General features: G+C 37.5%; 1 protein-coding gene across 1 annotated transcript; it reads right to left on the bottom strand.

Moving 5' to 3' along the window:
* Window positions 1–1,518: 1,518 nt before the first annotated feature.
* LOC125049619 lies at window positions 1,519–4,353 on the bottom strand. The gene is made up of 2 exons (XM_047649009.1): window positions 1,787–4,353; window positions 1,519–1,712 (listed from the first exon to the last, which is right to left on the bottom strand). Exon 1 carries the CDS (start codon window positions 3,597–3,599, stop codon window positions 1,953–1,955), a length of 1,647 nt encoding a protein of 548 aa, XP_047504965.1. The 5' UTR covers window positions 3,600–4,353; the 3' UTR covers window positions 1,519–1,712; window positions 1,787–1,952.
* Window positions 4,354–17,125: the final 12,772 nt, after the last annotated feature.

Here is a 17,125-nt window from a genome sequence, read left to right as displayed (position 1 = left end):
GTTTTGTGATTAGTTCATTAACCACAAGGTTCCACAGTAGCGGCGATAGAACACCTCCCTGCGGACATCCTCTGCTGACAATGCCTCGTGTTGTGGAGTTTACCGTGAACTGTATAGCTCGTTGTTTTAGCATGTTGTTTACCCATTCTATAAGGGTTGATGGTACTCCACATGACCTTAGTGCTCTGGTTATACTCGTGAAGTTTGTTTTGTCAAAAGCACCTTCGATGTCAATGAATGCACCAAGGGTTGACTGCTTTAACTTCAGGGAGTTGCCAATGCGAGACACGACGCTGTGGAGTGATGAGTCCGTTGATTTGCCCGAACTGTAGGCATGTTGATTAGGGTGTAGGAATTTGGATAGCGATACCCGGCTGCGTATCTCCAGGTCTCCTAGCCTCTCCATCGTTTTTAAGAAAAATGAAGTAAGGCTAATAGGCCTGAAGGACTTCGCTTGGGTATAGTCCTCTTTACCTGGTTTTGGGATGAATATGATTTTTACTTCTCTCCATTTCAAGGGTATGTATCGGTGGGCTATACAGGCTCGGAAGACAGAGACAAGATAGTCTACTATTAAGTTCCCACTCCATTTTAGTAGGCCTGGGAAGATGCCGTCCAAACCAGCCGCTTTGAATGGAAGGAAGGAGTTGATTGCCCACGTTACTTTTTCATTAGTGATTATTTTGTGAGCTACTAGCCAGTCTGAGCTGTCGGTGGCTCTCTCTGAGTATGGTTGCCAAGCCTGTTCGTTGGCAATTATGCAACCCGGAAAGTGTGTTGCCAGTAGTAGTTCACATGTTTCTGAATCAGTTTTTGTAAATGAATTGTCAGGTTTTTTAAGACAACCGATCGAGTGATTGGGCTCTCTGGAGAGGCATGATTTCACCCTGGTTGCCTGGTTGTTGGTTTCAATACTGGTGCAGAAGTGTCTCCAACACTCCAGCTTCCTAGTACGTAAAAGTTTTTTGAATCGCCTTCTCGCGACCGTGTACTTGTCCCAGTCGGTGGGTAACCGTGTGTTCACTGCTCTATTGAACAGCTTCCTGACCTTCCGTCGGTGTCTCTCCAGTTCGGGGCACCACCAGTTATGTCTCCCTCCCCATCTTGGTATGGTAAGGGGACACGACCGTTCATAGCTTGTCAGGAGTAGGGACGTTAGGTTGTTTACATGTTTGTCTATGTCTTGTATATTTATGGTGGTTGGTATCGATAGTTTGTCTACCTCGGAGCTGATAAGTCTATGAAATTTTACCAAATCGGTTCTCCGTGGTATACGTCTAGGTTGAGGTTTAGGTAGCTCCCCTTTGATTGCAAAGCGGATCCACCTATGATCAGAGCATGATAACTCGTTGGATACGTGCCAGTCCTGTATGTGATCTGACAGACCAGCAGTTACCATTGTTAAATCAATAATAGTTTGCGAACGCGCGTTGATAAAAGTTGGTTTAGAGCCATTGTTTGCCAAGATAAGGTTATTGCTAAGTATAAAATTAAGCATGTCCTCACCTCGAGTGTTGGTACTAGCGTTACCCCATAACGTGTGGTGCGCATTGGAGTCCGCCGCGATGATTAGCTCCAGTTTCTCCCTCTCACAGTAGTCAGCCAGAAGGCCGAGTTCTGGAGTGGGCACGTCCTCGTCACCTGGTAAGTAGGCGGACGCCAGGACGACGTCTGGTTGATTGTTTCTGTGTAACCTAATAGCTGTAAGGTTCCTTGAACAGAGTTCGTTTATTAGAAATGCTGGTACATGTTTAGGCAAGATTATGCAAGTTCTAGGGTTACTTACGGAGGTATCCAGTAAAAGTTTACCACCGGTGCTGCCCAGGCCACATATCTTGCCATTCCTGATCCACGGCTCTTGGATCGCGGCGATGGTCTTCGGATTGGTCTCCAGCAGTCTGCGTAGGGAAGCCGACGCTGTCTGACTGTGCTGGAGGTTAGCCTGGATGAGGTCAGTTCGGCGATGGGGAGGAGCGCAGACAGCTGTCGCTGAATTCACTCCCCCCGGTCTCCTGAAACAACTCATCATCCGAAGTTAGTTGCACCGGTGACGGTGGATGTGTAGCTACCTCCATAGGGGCGTGTGTCCCGGTGACCGAAGCCGTCCCCGTCAGAGACGTGGACGGCCCCGACCCCGACGACGCCACCCCCGATGTGCTGGTAGTTGTTGGTGGGGCGTTGGCCACCTGCGAGGGTTCATCTCTATCCAGGATGCGGATATAGATGTTCCCCATCAGGTAGTATAAACGCCGATTACGCTCTTTGATTTTAGGGATCTCAAACTCTGGCACACGAAAGAAGAGGGACACGCCTGTCGGGTCCTGAGTTCTTCGTTCGTGTGTCAGGGTCCATGATCTGATGTTGAGGTGGCGGTTTTGCCTCGTGATCAGTTTCCTCAGTGTTTCCGTGTTGCCACTGTAGTCTGGTACATGTAGCAGACACGGAATCCTATTCGGAATCGCCGATTGAGGCCGAACCACCAGCCTGGTGTCAGGTATTGGATTTGTGATGACATCACAAGTCCCGGTCAGCCAACCCAGAGTGTAAGTGTCCTCGCACCAAGTTTTGAGGACACCATCCGAGAAATGGGCCTTACCCCGGAACCTGATGTCGTTGGGCTCGGTAGTTAGGGTAGCATAAAGATCCGCCAGGAGCTCGTCTTGAATTTTACCCTCGATTTGTAGGCGGATGTTATCCGCCTGTTCTTGTGTCATATCCACGAAGGGCTCAGTCATCACGGCAACACAAAGCTCGTTAGTTTTGTATGACGCTGCCGCTTCCGCGTAACTGGCCGAGGTCCCTGCCACCGTCTGAGGTTTGTTGGGTTTGACCCTTTTACTTTCCCCAGTCGGTGTTACGGTTTCCTCTGGCCGGTCGCGCTTCTGGCCCTTCGTGGCTTGGTTGGTTTTGGAACTCTTAAGTCCCTTGCCGCACCCAGAGCAGCTAGGCACGGGCGCAGCAGTGGATCTTTTAGGCTTCGGTGTCCTTTTCCCGCCTCTCTCAACTGTGGTTACAGCGGGGGCAGTTCCAGGTTTCACAGGAGGCCTCGGAGCGCCGGTGACCAGCTTCTGCTGTTCCGGCGCCCTTAAGGCTCTCCTGTGCCGTCGCCTTTTGGAGTTGCTTACGACCATTTTGAAAGTCGGCTCCTGAATTGCGGTCTTCAGGGCCGACATATCCATGGTCGTGGTTATTGCACTGGACGTGCCCACCGTCGCAGCCTCGGTCTGCCGCATCGCTCTTGCCGCGGAAGCCCCCCCTTCAGACGCAGACAGTGCTGTATCATCGTCCGGGGTTGCCATCTTTGGCTCGACCGACGCAGCCAACCTGGCCGCAGCAGTGGTCACATCCTTGTGCGGTTGTATAAGGGATTCCATCGGATTGGGTACGGGCCGGAGTGCAGCCCGGATTGGTGCAACCCCAGCCGCTGCCCTCTCCTTTGGTGTCCCGGACGCTGCCCGTGAGGGTGCATCCATGTGTGTGACAGGGGCATCAGAGTATCGCGCCACTGGTGACTTGCACCGCGACACGTCCAAAGACGCAACCCTGGGTTTGTTGGTGTTAGTGTTTGTTCTGTTAAGTTTGTTTGCCTCTTTATCCATGAGGTGATATGGTTTGAATTCACCTTTGGAGCTCTCCACCCGCCACGGAGCCCTCACGTCGGGGACGTCCCTTGCTCAGCAAGCGACGTCAGAGCTACTCCTCCGGTATAGAGCCGGCACGTAGGGAGGCAGACGCATCTGCACGCAGCAAGGAAGTACGGAGCTGTTCACGCCACGAGACTATGACGCAACTCACCCCGAGTCCCGTACCGCGCCGACGGCCCCCCCCCCCACATCCCGACTCTCGCTCGGCAGCCCGCTTATGGGATGCCACAGCCGGTTGACCGTGGTTAGCTAAACCCCGGCCTCCCGTGTGAGGAGAAATCCAGACCAAAGAGGTGTGTTGTGTGCAGCGCACAACTGTTCCGGCGCACTACTCCACTCAACCCCCAGGATTCCTTCATCCTCCCGTACGGGTCCCCGCGCACGGCACAAACACGCGGGAGGTCATTTACTGTCCACCGTCCTTCCTGTTTGGACGATGAACTCGCAAGGACATGACCTCTCCATCCCTGCAATAGTTCGCTTGGCGGTTTTAGTTACGTCTAATACATAGGGTATTAGACCAAGAACAGGGTCGGCAACCTCGAGAAGGCTAGTCCACCAAACTTGCTTTGAGGGGATCATAGCGACTTGCGCTACCCCCAAAAGCCACGCCTCCCTACCCATCAGAAGGATGTGGTAGGGTGGGTTTGCACCTATGCTACCATGCAAGCATGTCGTACTGGGAACCGTAGAAGCATAGACCCAAACCCCCCCCATTACTGTTAACAATATTTTATAATTAATTTAAAGGCCGGCAACGCAATCGCGAGCCCTCTGGCATTGAGAGTATGAATGGGCGGTTTCACCTTACATCAGATGAGCCTCCTGTCCGTTTGCTAATTCTATATATTATATATGTTTATTAGAATAAAAGTATTTTTGGGATTAAAATCCACAATTTACAACTGAACTAATCCAATTATATTGTTAATATAAATATATAATATGGAGGTCAAAAAAAAGTCAAAAGTCAAAAATCATTTATTCATGTAGGTAACACGATGTACGAACGTCAGAAAAGAAATTAAATGCTTCTAATTTTACATTTACTGCTAGTTCCCAAATTAAAGGCGTAGAACGGAAGAGAAGAACTGGCAATAAACTCTCCGCCACTCTTTTTAATCGCCAAGTTTTTTATTTTACACAACGTTTGTAAGGAGCTGCAACCATTACACTATGTTCCACATGACATATTAAGTAATTAATAATAATAAAATAAATTAAAAACAAAGATTTGTCCTCTAGGAGGCATGGTGAAATAGTACGCACTTACATTCTCGTGGGACGAGCCATGTAATTAAATTTCAAGAGACAAGAGTCCTCGAGCCTTGAAATAAGAGCAGCCGAGAATTGGCGAGCTGTGAAAAGTTCATGCTACAGTAATAATTCATATTTCAACGAAATCCTTTTCAAGGTATGTACTTCATAAAGTACGTGTCATGTTTTGCTTTAATACATATTTAGGTATACACGTGTAGCCCAATACTTAGAAAAATAATAGTTTTTCAATTAATATGACATAGTTAGGAGAACAGTTCTTCAAGAAAAGAGCGTACCAATTCTTGGGCAACGCATTTACAAGCCTTCTTCTGGGCGGCCGCAAAGCAGGCGGAAAATAATAAACGGCTCAAATATAAGAGGTTTTTCTCCAACTTCGATTTTGTCCCCTTTGGAGTAGAGACTCTTGGGCCGTGGGGTTCAAGTGCACAGGCGCTAATTAAAGATTTAAGTTGGCACCAAAAACTTTAAATGTGTTTTAATTTCCTTTTAATTAATTTATAATTATTTTTATTGTTACTTCGTAGGTTAAGAAGCTTGTAAATACTGTGTATTTGATTGTCATGTGTAGGTTTTAATAAACGATATTGTTATTGTCCACAACTAACCTACCTTAAATTTTAATTTTCTAAGTATAATGTAATTCTTTGAGAAATCAAATATTTCTTTAATGGTTTTAAAGACCCATACTGACAAATTTTCTTAGTTTCTAGAATAAGAACGTTTTATTGCTATAGAAATACTAAAGCACACATAGATTCTCTTCTAATGCTCATACAGAATATTTTTGTACGAGCAATAGGGCTATAAAATAGGGTTTCACCTAAATATAAGCAGACACAGCCTTATCCAAATGTCCTCGTGGTCCTGAATAAGGAATGAGGCGTGACTTGTGGTCGAACAACTACTTTATGTAACGGAGAAGGGATAAATAATTCCCATTTGCATTTATGATCAAATAGTTTCTCAGAAGCCTAAAATTATGTATTTAAACTAGTGTTTCGTAATAAAAATAATATTTCATATAATCTATAAAAATCATAGAATCAAAAAAATCATTAGGTGTTCAGAAACGTTGTTCGGATTAATACCCGCACCTGAGTTTCATCATCGGACGTCGAGGCAGAATACGAAATTCCACCCGTATCACCTCGACGTCCGTCGTTCCACAACAGAGCGTTGTTTTTTTCCGCGTTTTTCCGCCGACCACCACTATGTGGAACCAGCTGACCACTGAAATATTTCCGAACTAATTCGACTTGGGTCTTTCACGAAAAGAGAGTTCAATTCTTAAAAGGCCGGTAGCGCGCTTGCGAGCCTTCTGGCATTGAGAGTGTCCATGGGCGTATCACTTAACATAAAGTTAGACTCCTGCCCGTTAGCCCCCTGTTCTATAAAAAAAGACCACCACGACGACCAAAAGATGTATCCACGTCATGTATGAAGACACGACATATTATCGTTATTAGATTTTTATTAGGCAAGTCATTCAGCCTTCTGTGCCTGACACTCGCATATTTGGGTCTAAGGCATGGGGTTTTCTGTATTCTAAGTGGCGTTTGCGTTTTAGGTGAGTTTATAAGCGTTACCACACTCGTAAATTGTTATTCAACATTTAAAGAAAATTTACAATTATTTTACATATTTTTAAGTTTTTTCCGACGTTTCGCGTGTGTGGTCACGGTGACCGTGAAATTGTAAATTTATAATAATACATAACTTCAATCCAGTAAAAAAGTGTTTTCTTTAAATATGTAAAAGTATGTCAATAAAAGACAATAGATACTATGTAATTCAACATTCTCGTTTCCGATAATGTCCAATAACATAAGTGTCACTTAGATTTACGAACTCTTCAATAAGTCAAGTTAGTTTTTTGTTAATCCAGCATCGCAACCCCGCTACCCCTAATCCAGTTGTTACCCAACTTCAAGCTAAGTGTTTCATTTATCTAAAGTATCGAACTTAACTCAAGTGATGACATTAATTTAACAAATTTGTCATGTCCAATATAACCTGGAGTCTCAGTTCAGAATAAGAAAAATAAGAATAACAATACTTATAAATAACATTATATAATACAAATTAAATATATTACTCCTATTATTGTAATAGTATTAACATTTTTAATTTGTTTAAATTAAAAGACAATTAATAATACAGAGTTAATTACAAGAAATACAAATTTTTTTTTTAATGTAATAACCTAATCTGTAGACATAAATCTGTTAACTGTTAAGGCATGGCGGTATGCCACACACACACACATGGAAAGTAAAGTAAAATTTGTTCACAACACAACAAACCTTCGACCTCAGCCAACACTGCTCTCTTCATTACAATATATTGTGGAGATTAATTAATGTTTAGAAAGGTATATATATAATTTATTTGATAGTATGAATATTGGACTCGTAACTATATTCTCGTAATCACAGAAGACACTTTGGAATGGATCAGTTAAAACCAGATAAATTTTCACAGTACTAGTTAAGAATTCGGTTTTTTCTAATCGCTAAAAACGATCCCCGTAGTAATGTGTACGAGGATCGCAATAAAACAGTGAAATAAATCTCGTTATCTCAGTGTCGGCCGTTATCAGACTAATTTCAACCGGTTTTACTATACCTCAGATGGCAATTCGGGCTACATTCTAGAATTTTGGTAAAAAACTTTTCAAAAAAGGTATCTTTATTGTAGTTAAACAAAAGTACATATATGTTTATGACACCAGAACATTTGAACATGTCGGATGCTCGCCAAACATCGAGCGAAAGATGGACAGAAACTTGGGGCAGACCGTGCCAGTGCTTAAATGACTTAAAGAAGAATCAGTGAGAAGGAGAAGAACCATAAAGAATTATTGTGTCTATCTGTGAAGTATATTATATATTACAGAATAGTTGTTGCAGTTTAAATTTAAAGCTGTCACCCGGAAGTCAGATAAATTATATCATGCATTTTGTTTGTAGGTTATTCGATGTTTTAAGATCTCAATGCATTTGTCATCGTTTCGTATCGTTTATCAATGTAAACGAAACGATATATCGAGTCTTTCGCCAGGTTCATAATCAAGCGACACGATTTGGACTATCAAGGTAACACACATGCTTTACAAATCTTTGTGTTATTTAAGTCTATTTTTAATTTATTTTATTGTATTTGAGTAAATCTTAATATATATAAATTACGTGTCACGTTGTTTGTCCGGTATGGACTCCTAAACTACCAAACCGATATCAATCAAATTTACACGCCGTGTGCAGTTTGATCTTACTTAAAAGATAGGATAGCTTACATCTCAATTTATACCCGCATATTATTTTATTGCAAATATTTGTTTATTATTTGATACAATTCTAACAGATGGCGCTTTGTTAAAAGTACCAACGTTTCACATAAGCTATCTATCTTTCGGATAAGTTCTCCTGCCGTTTCCCTTGAATAGTTTACTACTATGTAATATAACAAAAACCTTAGCCACAGCAACGCTTCACCGGTCTGCTAGTAAACTATAAGGTTTAATAAATACATACTAAATATAGCTTGTAAAGTATTTTTAAAGTAGTTCTAAACTTTCAAACTTTGATGAGGCATAGCGTACTGAAAATGGGAAAAGTTTGTAGTAACTTGAAATCTCTATTGATTTTTAAAGGCGCTTTCGTTCACCTGCCATGACATACGATTCTCAATGGTAGAAGTCTTAATAGAATATCATAGGTTCGACCTCAATGAAAAAAGTTTGAAATTTGAACGATTACTTCTACTCTACTAAACGTGAGGTTATCACACAATTGGTTGGCTTACTTTTTGCAAAGGTAACCAATATTTTATTCTAAACAGAAGTGAAAAAGTAATTCTTAAGGGACGTAAATTTTCTATGGAATTTTGAAAGTTGATACTGAATGGATCAAGATATCAAACCACAAAGTAAAAGTAAAAAATCATTTATTTATATAGGTAACAAAATGTACACTCATGAACGTCAAACAAGAAATATACATTAAATGCTTCTGATTTTACATTTACTGCCAGTTCTCAAATCAAGAGCGTAGCACGGAAGAGAAGAACTGGCAATAAACTCTCCGGCACTCTTTTTAATCGCCAAGTTTTTTGTTTTACACAACGTTTGTAAGGAGCTGCAACCATTACACCATGTTCCACATCTTAAGTAATAACAAATAATACAATAAATTAAAAAAAGAGATTTGTCCTCTATCACAGTTTTGGTTTGATACATGTAATCCAAGTTTACCTCCGTCTCAGAGTGAATTGCAGCGTGTAATTAGCTCTCTGAAGTTAATGACGCTAGTAAGACGCTTGAGGAATTATCTAGATAAGAGTTTAAGTTATATGAAGCATACGTGCAACTACTCAGTACTTGGAAAGTACTTAAAAATTTTGTCTTATATTATTTTATTTACACTTCGTTTCTAGATATACAGTACAATAAATAACCTTTCGAGCGATCTCTTTTAGGCAAACATTGCGAGTGAAAACTTTAATTAAATAAGGTGAGAGCAAGAAGTGTAGAACTACATAACATATAAAATTACTTAGACAGATATTAATTAAACAAATCAATTAAAACATATGTATTATCCAAGACTACTCACAGTGATCGCTCGTCAGAAAAATATAATATTCAACAAGTCATTTTTGTTTCATAAGAACTAGTTATATATTTGAGAGAATTTAGATTTCCATCCTTTTCAACAACAATCAATAAATTTACAAAAAATAATGAATTAATTTAAGCCTTCCTTGTGTGATGTGTTACGTGTTTGCTGTAGGAATAAAACAAAATACGCCAAGAAACAAAACCTAAGAAAATAAAAGATTATTAATTACCTTACAACTAGAATACAGGAAAATAAAAGAGAAAAATTAATTACGCCAAATAAAAATAATCTAGCTATTCTAGTTGTTTATGACCTCTAAACTACAAAAAAATCTGAGTAGAGGTTTCCGGGGTCTTCTTGGTGGACCCAAGACTAGACCCTACAATGTAGTAACACCAGAACTTTGAAATACGACACATCATACATAAAAATAACTTGATTCTTCCCACCCTTGCTTTCGTAATATAGTAAAACATTTCCAACCCTATATATTAACTGTATCCTGTGGGAAGTGGGTCGTAATTAGCTGTAATTAAGCATCGATTGCGGTCCCGCGAAACTGCATTACTCTGCAGTTGCGATTTATTATCGTAAGTTGCCTGCTATAGTTAATTCATCGTTCTTAACAGACTTAAAGAGGTTATTTAAAGTGACATGTAACTTCTTCAAATGTAACTGAATGTCAGTGTCAGATAGATGATTTGATGACGGAAGCGGGATGACTTTGATTTTATTTAGCAGTAGTAACAATTTTGACGTGATAACGTCTTTAAAATCGTTTTAGTCGGGTGACATGTTCAGAAACTTGTGTCACACCAAAACCTCACGAGCGCGATCGCAGGTATAACGAGAGAGAGACGGACCGATCTCCCGTCTCATCTCGAGCGCTGCCAGTCATTCCGTGAATGTATGAAAAAAAATGTATATCATAGTCGAATAAGTAAACGTGTCATTTTACACCCGAAATTTATCATCAAAAGTGTGAATAAAACGATAGATGTAATTTAAAATTTGAAAAAATTGTTATCTTCATTAATTCCTTACTTCCCAAAAACTTATATCACCAATAAGACGTTATCACGTAAACATCTCGATCGTAAACCTACTTTACAAACAACCAATTTTTTTTTTTTTTTTAATATTAATTTGTAGTTTATCTAATATATAAAATTCTCGTGTCGCGGTGTTTGTGGTTAAACTCCTCCGAAACGGCTCCACCGATTCTCATAAAAATTTGTGTGCATATTAAGGTATGTCTGAGAATTGGACAGCATCTATTTTTCATCCCCCTAAATGTTAAGGGTAGCCCACCCCAAATTTTTTTTTATTTTTTAGATTTTTTTTTCTGTTTTTATTTTTTTATGATAAAATACATACAACCCATAACTTTCACCCCTCTACGATCAACCCCTATTTTTTATTATAAATGATATACATAGCAAAACGACGTTTGCCCGGTCAGCTAGTTTATCTATAAATGTAAATAATTTCAACGATTGACGTATGTTTTCTGTTTTGTCTATCAATCAGTAATTTGTTTTAGCTTTGTATAAATGTTTTCTTTTTATAATATGCTGTGTTTTGTTTATTGATAAATGACCCTCTAGATATTAAAAGATGCACCTAGCTATTGATTTTCATTGAATGTGACACACATTCACAAAGCTTAATCTTCTGAAGCTGAAAATAGGCATAGCTTTGAGCTTGACGCTAACACCAGAAATTAGACCTCTGATGCTCTGATGTTAGACGTACGATAAAATCTCTTAGCCTCAATTCAATATCACGCTATTTTGGACCTTATCAGTGTAACTTTACAGCTTGTTTTTGAGCGAAATTAAAACGTGCAAGCGATAAACAGGATTACTGTTTACGTGAACAATATATTTATAGTATTAGAGGTCATAATGATCCCTTTTAATGACATATACCCAAAAAGGAATATCATGTTCTAGATATTTAACTAGACGTTAATGACCAAGTCGATATTATGTACGTTAACATAGAACGGTTTATGATTAGTGTTATCGCTGTGAGGTTAATTTTTGAAGTGAAACTTCTTTATCGGGGTTGGAAAAAAATTTAGTGTACATTTGTCACATTTTTCGGTTACGCGCCATCTTTTCCTTGTCCCTGGTTGATCCGAAGAGATTCGAAACCATTAGTAACAAAAATATATAATAACGATAACAACGATAGTAATACTAATAATTCTATTACAATGAATGAAATTCTGTAATAATCTTAGTACTACATAGTAGTACAGTAATAAGTTAAAATGAAATAATTGTATTTGTATTCATGTCTATGATAATAAAAGCCTTTTGTTAAACTTTATCTAATTTAACTTTATTTAACCAATTTCTGTAAAGTTGCATATAGAAGATCATTTTTCGAAAAATAAGGTCATAAAGAAGTTTCACTTCTTACGTGTGTACACCTAGTACACGCACACATTTTTTTTAATAGTCACCGGTAAAGCATGTTATATTCAAATAAAAATATATTAATGGAAATATGTGGTTGCATCTCCTTACAAACATTTTATAAAACTAACATTTGGCGATTAGGAATAGTGAGAGAGAGTTGTTTTTGTATTGATTAGAAACAGGCAGTAAGTTTCGAAGATTTGTAATTTTGTTATTAACGTGTATACATCGAAAATGATATTTAATGATGACTATATTTCTGTGACTGCTGAAAAGAAACGTCGAATTGTGTCAATACTGTAGTGAATCCGCATTTTTAATCCTAATAATTGTATTGCCATTAGCGCTACAATATTTGGACTTGCCCTCTTGAACCCAGATTTCTGTTTTCTTATAGGGTTTTTCTAAAAGAAAAGTAAGTGTCTGAGAAGTAACGGTATTGCATAATAAATGTAATTAAAAATAATGTTTAGAACCATCAAACAGATTTAAATATAATTTATTATGTAATTAAAACAGCTCAACATTATTGCTCTAAACAAATAATTCTTAAATATTTTTACAAAAAAGCCAATTTCCACTCAAATAAAATTTCATTCAAAGTCAGAAATTTTCCCGTAGACCTCTCGTTTATATATTATGGATACAAAAGGGGCTCGGAGAGGAGTGTTATAAAACCTCATTTCGGCAAGCAATCTCCCGGAATCGATATGTACCTTTGTTGGAATAACTCATTTAATTTACGCGTTCATATTTTCAGAATCTGAATAAATTATGTCAGAAAGTGAATTTGTTTGAGTAATTCAACTCAAGTTTTATGGAAATTGAGTTTTACAAGTATAGATATAATAGCAAATAGGTACGCTCTCTGAATAGAAGGTCGGCAACGTACTTGCGTCTGGCAATGTAAGTGTCCATGGATGGACTTCCTCCACACTATAAATTTTTTGCTATTATTTTTTTATTACACTCAAATTCCTATAAGTAAACAAACGTGACTTCGTTTGAGTTTCGACAGTATCGTTAAAACTCACCCTAGAAGCGTTATTGTTCCCTTTGAAAAGCGATGTTATTTTTTGTTCAATATTCTATGTACAAAGTTACATACTTAAGTTGAGAGAAAAATAAATTTTGCAACAGCTTTGTAAGGCCAAGAATTATAATTAAATTAACTTGAAAATGCCTTTTTTTATAGAACAGGCCCATGGACACTTTCAATGCCAGAGGGCTCGCTTGTGGGTTGCCGGCCTATATTATTATTAAAACAATTCTTAGCGTTAAGTATATACATTTCTTATCAGCACTTTCATATTATGTAATAACGTAGCACTAACGACTCCACCTCACACAACCGATTAATTCTAGCAAATAACTCTGCTACTAGATTGTAAGATAAAACTTAAATTATAACTATTTCTAATTGCAAGTTGCTTGTCGTTTTTAACTAATTTCAAAAGAAGGTTTTCATTTTGACTTGTATGGTAATGTTACTGTTTGTGTTGGATGTTTAAATTTTGTCTAAATAATATGAAATTGATTTAATAAAAACACCAAAATAATATTTATTTATTCACACTGTTTAATTGTACTGTTACGAAACACATGTTCTAAATATAAGAATACTAGAATATACAACTTGAACATAGTTATTATCGATTTTCATGCCACCTAGAACTAACTTTACGATGTAGAATTTAGGTGTCGGTGTGCGCGCGCATCGAAAAAATTCACTCTCATCATTTTTCTCCATCGCGCCAAAAGAAGTATAACTTCAAAAAGACTCTTAGGCAGAGTGTTTCAAATGCACAGGTGCTAATTAACGATTTAAGTTGGCGCCTGGTAGATAGTACCGGTGACACTAGAGCTGGACCAACCATTTTGAATTTGTTTTAGTTTTCAACTTATCCATTTTTTATTATTCTATGTTTGTGTGTTATTAAATATATTCTCATATTCATTTATTCATTTATTCAATTTACAACAATTATTAGAATACATAATACAACAATGTTGCTATACATTCGAAATCGAAATCATGGCTATGATTTTGTATTACTTTATAGAAAGATAAAATCTATTCAAACGACGTCAAGTTTTATAAATTTTCTCAAACACGTGAATGCTTCAGTGCCTTGCTTTGTAGAATTTCCGTCTTCTGTTATCTTCTTACTATAAATGAAATTCTAGAATATCTTAATTGAATCTAGGATTATGTCGCAAGAGCTTAGCAATTGTTTCCAATAAACGAATTATGTGTTTCCACTATTCCATATATATTTGTACTAAATTTTGAACACTATGGCCTTGTGATAAAAATGTGTGACGTTACAATTAATAGTATTCTTGGCTTCTGTATCGGTTTTGTGATCGTTTTATTTCTCAATTCTTTTTATTTGGACCACAAAATTAGGACAAATAAATGATACAAATGGACGTACATAAAAAACAAAAGCGCTACAAAAATTCAAGCTATAAGAAGAATAAATCAGTTTGATCCAAGAAATGAAATTATCGGTACTTCTTCCTAATTCTACGCTTAGCTGATTATGGTAGCGACATAACCTATTAATTGGAGAGTGTCTACCAACGTTTCTTCGACAATCTGGGATGTGAAAACTTCTTCGATTGTATAAACGGCTCCAAGCCCCGAGGAACTTTATTATTTATTTATTAACACGTCGATACATGAACATACTAAATTTAACATAATTAAATGAAAAGGAGGGCGGACTGGCGGAACTTATATGGATAAACGTTCAATTCCATTTATTACTTTAAATAGGTATAACAAGTCGATATCAATAGTCAATTGTGCACATTAGTGATTCGAACGAATAAACTCAGGGTTAATGCTACTGCCATGATAATATGTCAGATAAAATTTTTCCTTGATTTGAAATTGAAAAATTGAAAAGATTCCTAAATCTGAATAAATACGAAATTTTTATTTAAAAAAACAAAAATATCTTAAGAAATGCAACTCTTACCAACATAAACTTATAAACACTGGAATATTTCTCCATACATATTCACTCCTTGCAGTTCCACACGCGTGCCTCTACGAACATGCTACGAAGAGCTACAGTGCTACGTGTGTTGTAGGTGTGAATTTTAAGATTTTTACGGTTTAAGCTAACGCACACGGTTCATAACAAAATCTTTGAAAATTCCTTATTATATGACTAACAAACGACCATTATATATGTCGGAGCAAAGTCAAATTAGTTCAAAACCGTTATATGGTTCATTTTGTTTGCCAATATATATATATATTTAGATATATTAGATCTACGTTAATTTGTAGATTATTTGATATGACTATTTGATAGTCTGTGGTAATTTCATGAACTTTAATATTCATGTAGAGGTAATAGTGTTAGTGTCAGCTGCCACTGTCATTATAGTTTAATAACAACAAAGTCAAATTAGTTCAAAACCGTTAACACGAACGGCTTATATAATTATAATGAAAATGGCAGCCTATACCAGCGCCATTGCTCAAAAATATATATTTAAAAAAATATTCTAATACATTACTTATCTGATTAATAAGAAATTATAATCAGATAAATAATTAATATTTCTTTTTTTATTTATATCTGACCAATAATAATATATGCAATATTACTAAAAAGCTTATTTACACAGTAATGACCAGTCGGCATAGCATTAAATCGATTCAGTTTAATATAGGCAGCTTTAATTAAGTAATTTGAATCACTGTCGCATAGTCCATTTAATATAATTAGGGTGCAGAGGGACTAAGGCGATAACGGTGCTAGATCAAAACGACCCATTTTATGTAAAGCCTTATTTGCGTTGATTAAACTGAGCATCCGCCCTTCGAGATTTTATACAAAATGAAACGCAGCTTTCAAATTGGATATCATATAATAAGATGATCAAAATCAAATAATATATTTATAAAATTTAGTTTAGTTTTTAACGTTACATTAAAGAGAGAGAGTATCAGCCACGAGTCTTTTATCAGTGTGGGTGTCCACGGCAGTATAATTTAATATCAGGTAACAAAAATCTGGATTCATTGCATAATGGTTTTTGTGGCATTCCACGTTTCGGATCTATATAGCAAAACACTCTTCACATTGGAGCAAAGAATTTTAATTTTCACAAAATGTGAGTTTCATTATCGGACGTCAAGGCAAAATACAAAATACCATCCGTATCACCTCGACGTCCGTTGATCCACAACTGAGCGTTTTCTAAGGCAGTTTTTGCCGCGCACCACCACTATGTGAAATCAGCTGCCCACTGAGGTATTCGACTTAGGGTCCTTCAAGTAAAGAGCGTACCAATTTTTGAAAGGTCGGCAATGTACTTGCGAGCCTTCTGGCAGTGTGAGTGACCATGGGCGGCGGTGTCACTTAGCATCAGATGAGCCTCCTGCCCGTTTGCCTCCTATTACATAAAAAAATGGAATTTTGGCTATATCTTTTTTAGTTATGTTAACTACGAAATAAATAAATAATCAATTACTGTTATCGTGATAAGTAAATAATACTATATTATGTATTTAACACTTTAAATACGTATTTAGATTAACATCGTTAGATATTCTAATTACATAATTTAAAAAACGAAAATATTTAAAAATACTTGTTCACATTGGAACGTAAATCTGAAATACACGTTCTTAAATAATCTACGTCTGCTATTTATGTCATTTGTAATTATCAGAGATTTATAAGAGTTGCGCTTAAGGGTTAAAAATCACATAATTCTTCATAATTGTTGGCCATTAATTTTATCGGGGGCGTAGGGACAGCAATAAAGCGGGATTTGCAGCTCCCGATTTATTTGGCCTACTAACAAGCCAGGTGGGAATTTTGGTGTTAATAGCGATTTTACGAGGTTCGCTTCTATCTGGGTTTATTTCTTGGCCACAGCTGAACCATTCCAGCCGTTAAGTGCATAATAACCATACCAAATTTGTCTAAACTACGATAGATTGTGCGTTCATAAATATTAATATGGTGAGATATATAAGGCACAACTGGGGTAAAGCATAAAAATTTGTTTGCTCACAATGGCTGTACTTCGCAGATAAGGCTTTAAACTTAGAAAGTCAAAGTCAAAAATCATTTAATAGGTAACACAATGTACACTTATGCCATCCTCTGCTTTTTCTGCT

This window comes from Pieris napi, chromosome 5 (genome assembly GCF_905475465.1).
Source record: "Pieris napi chromosome 5, ilPieNapi1.2, whole genome shotgun sequence".
In the NCBI taxonomy this organism is placed as follows: Eukaryota; Metazoa; Arthropoda; class Insecta; order Lepidoptera; family Pieridae; genus Pieris; species Pieris napi.
Note: the sequence above shows the minus strand (reverse complement) of the source record. Positions and strands in the feature narration are given on the sequence as shown.

Coding starts and splice junctions, on each gene's coding strand:
- LOC125049619 (XM_047649009.1), bottom strand. CDS start 3,599: ATGGATAAAGAGGCAAACAAACTTAACAGAACAAACACTAACACCAAC.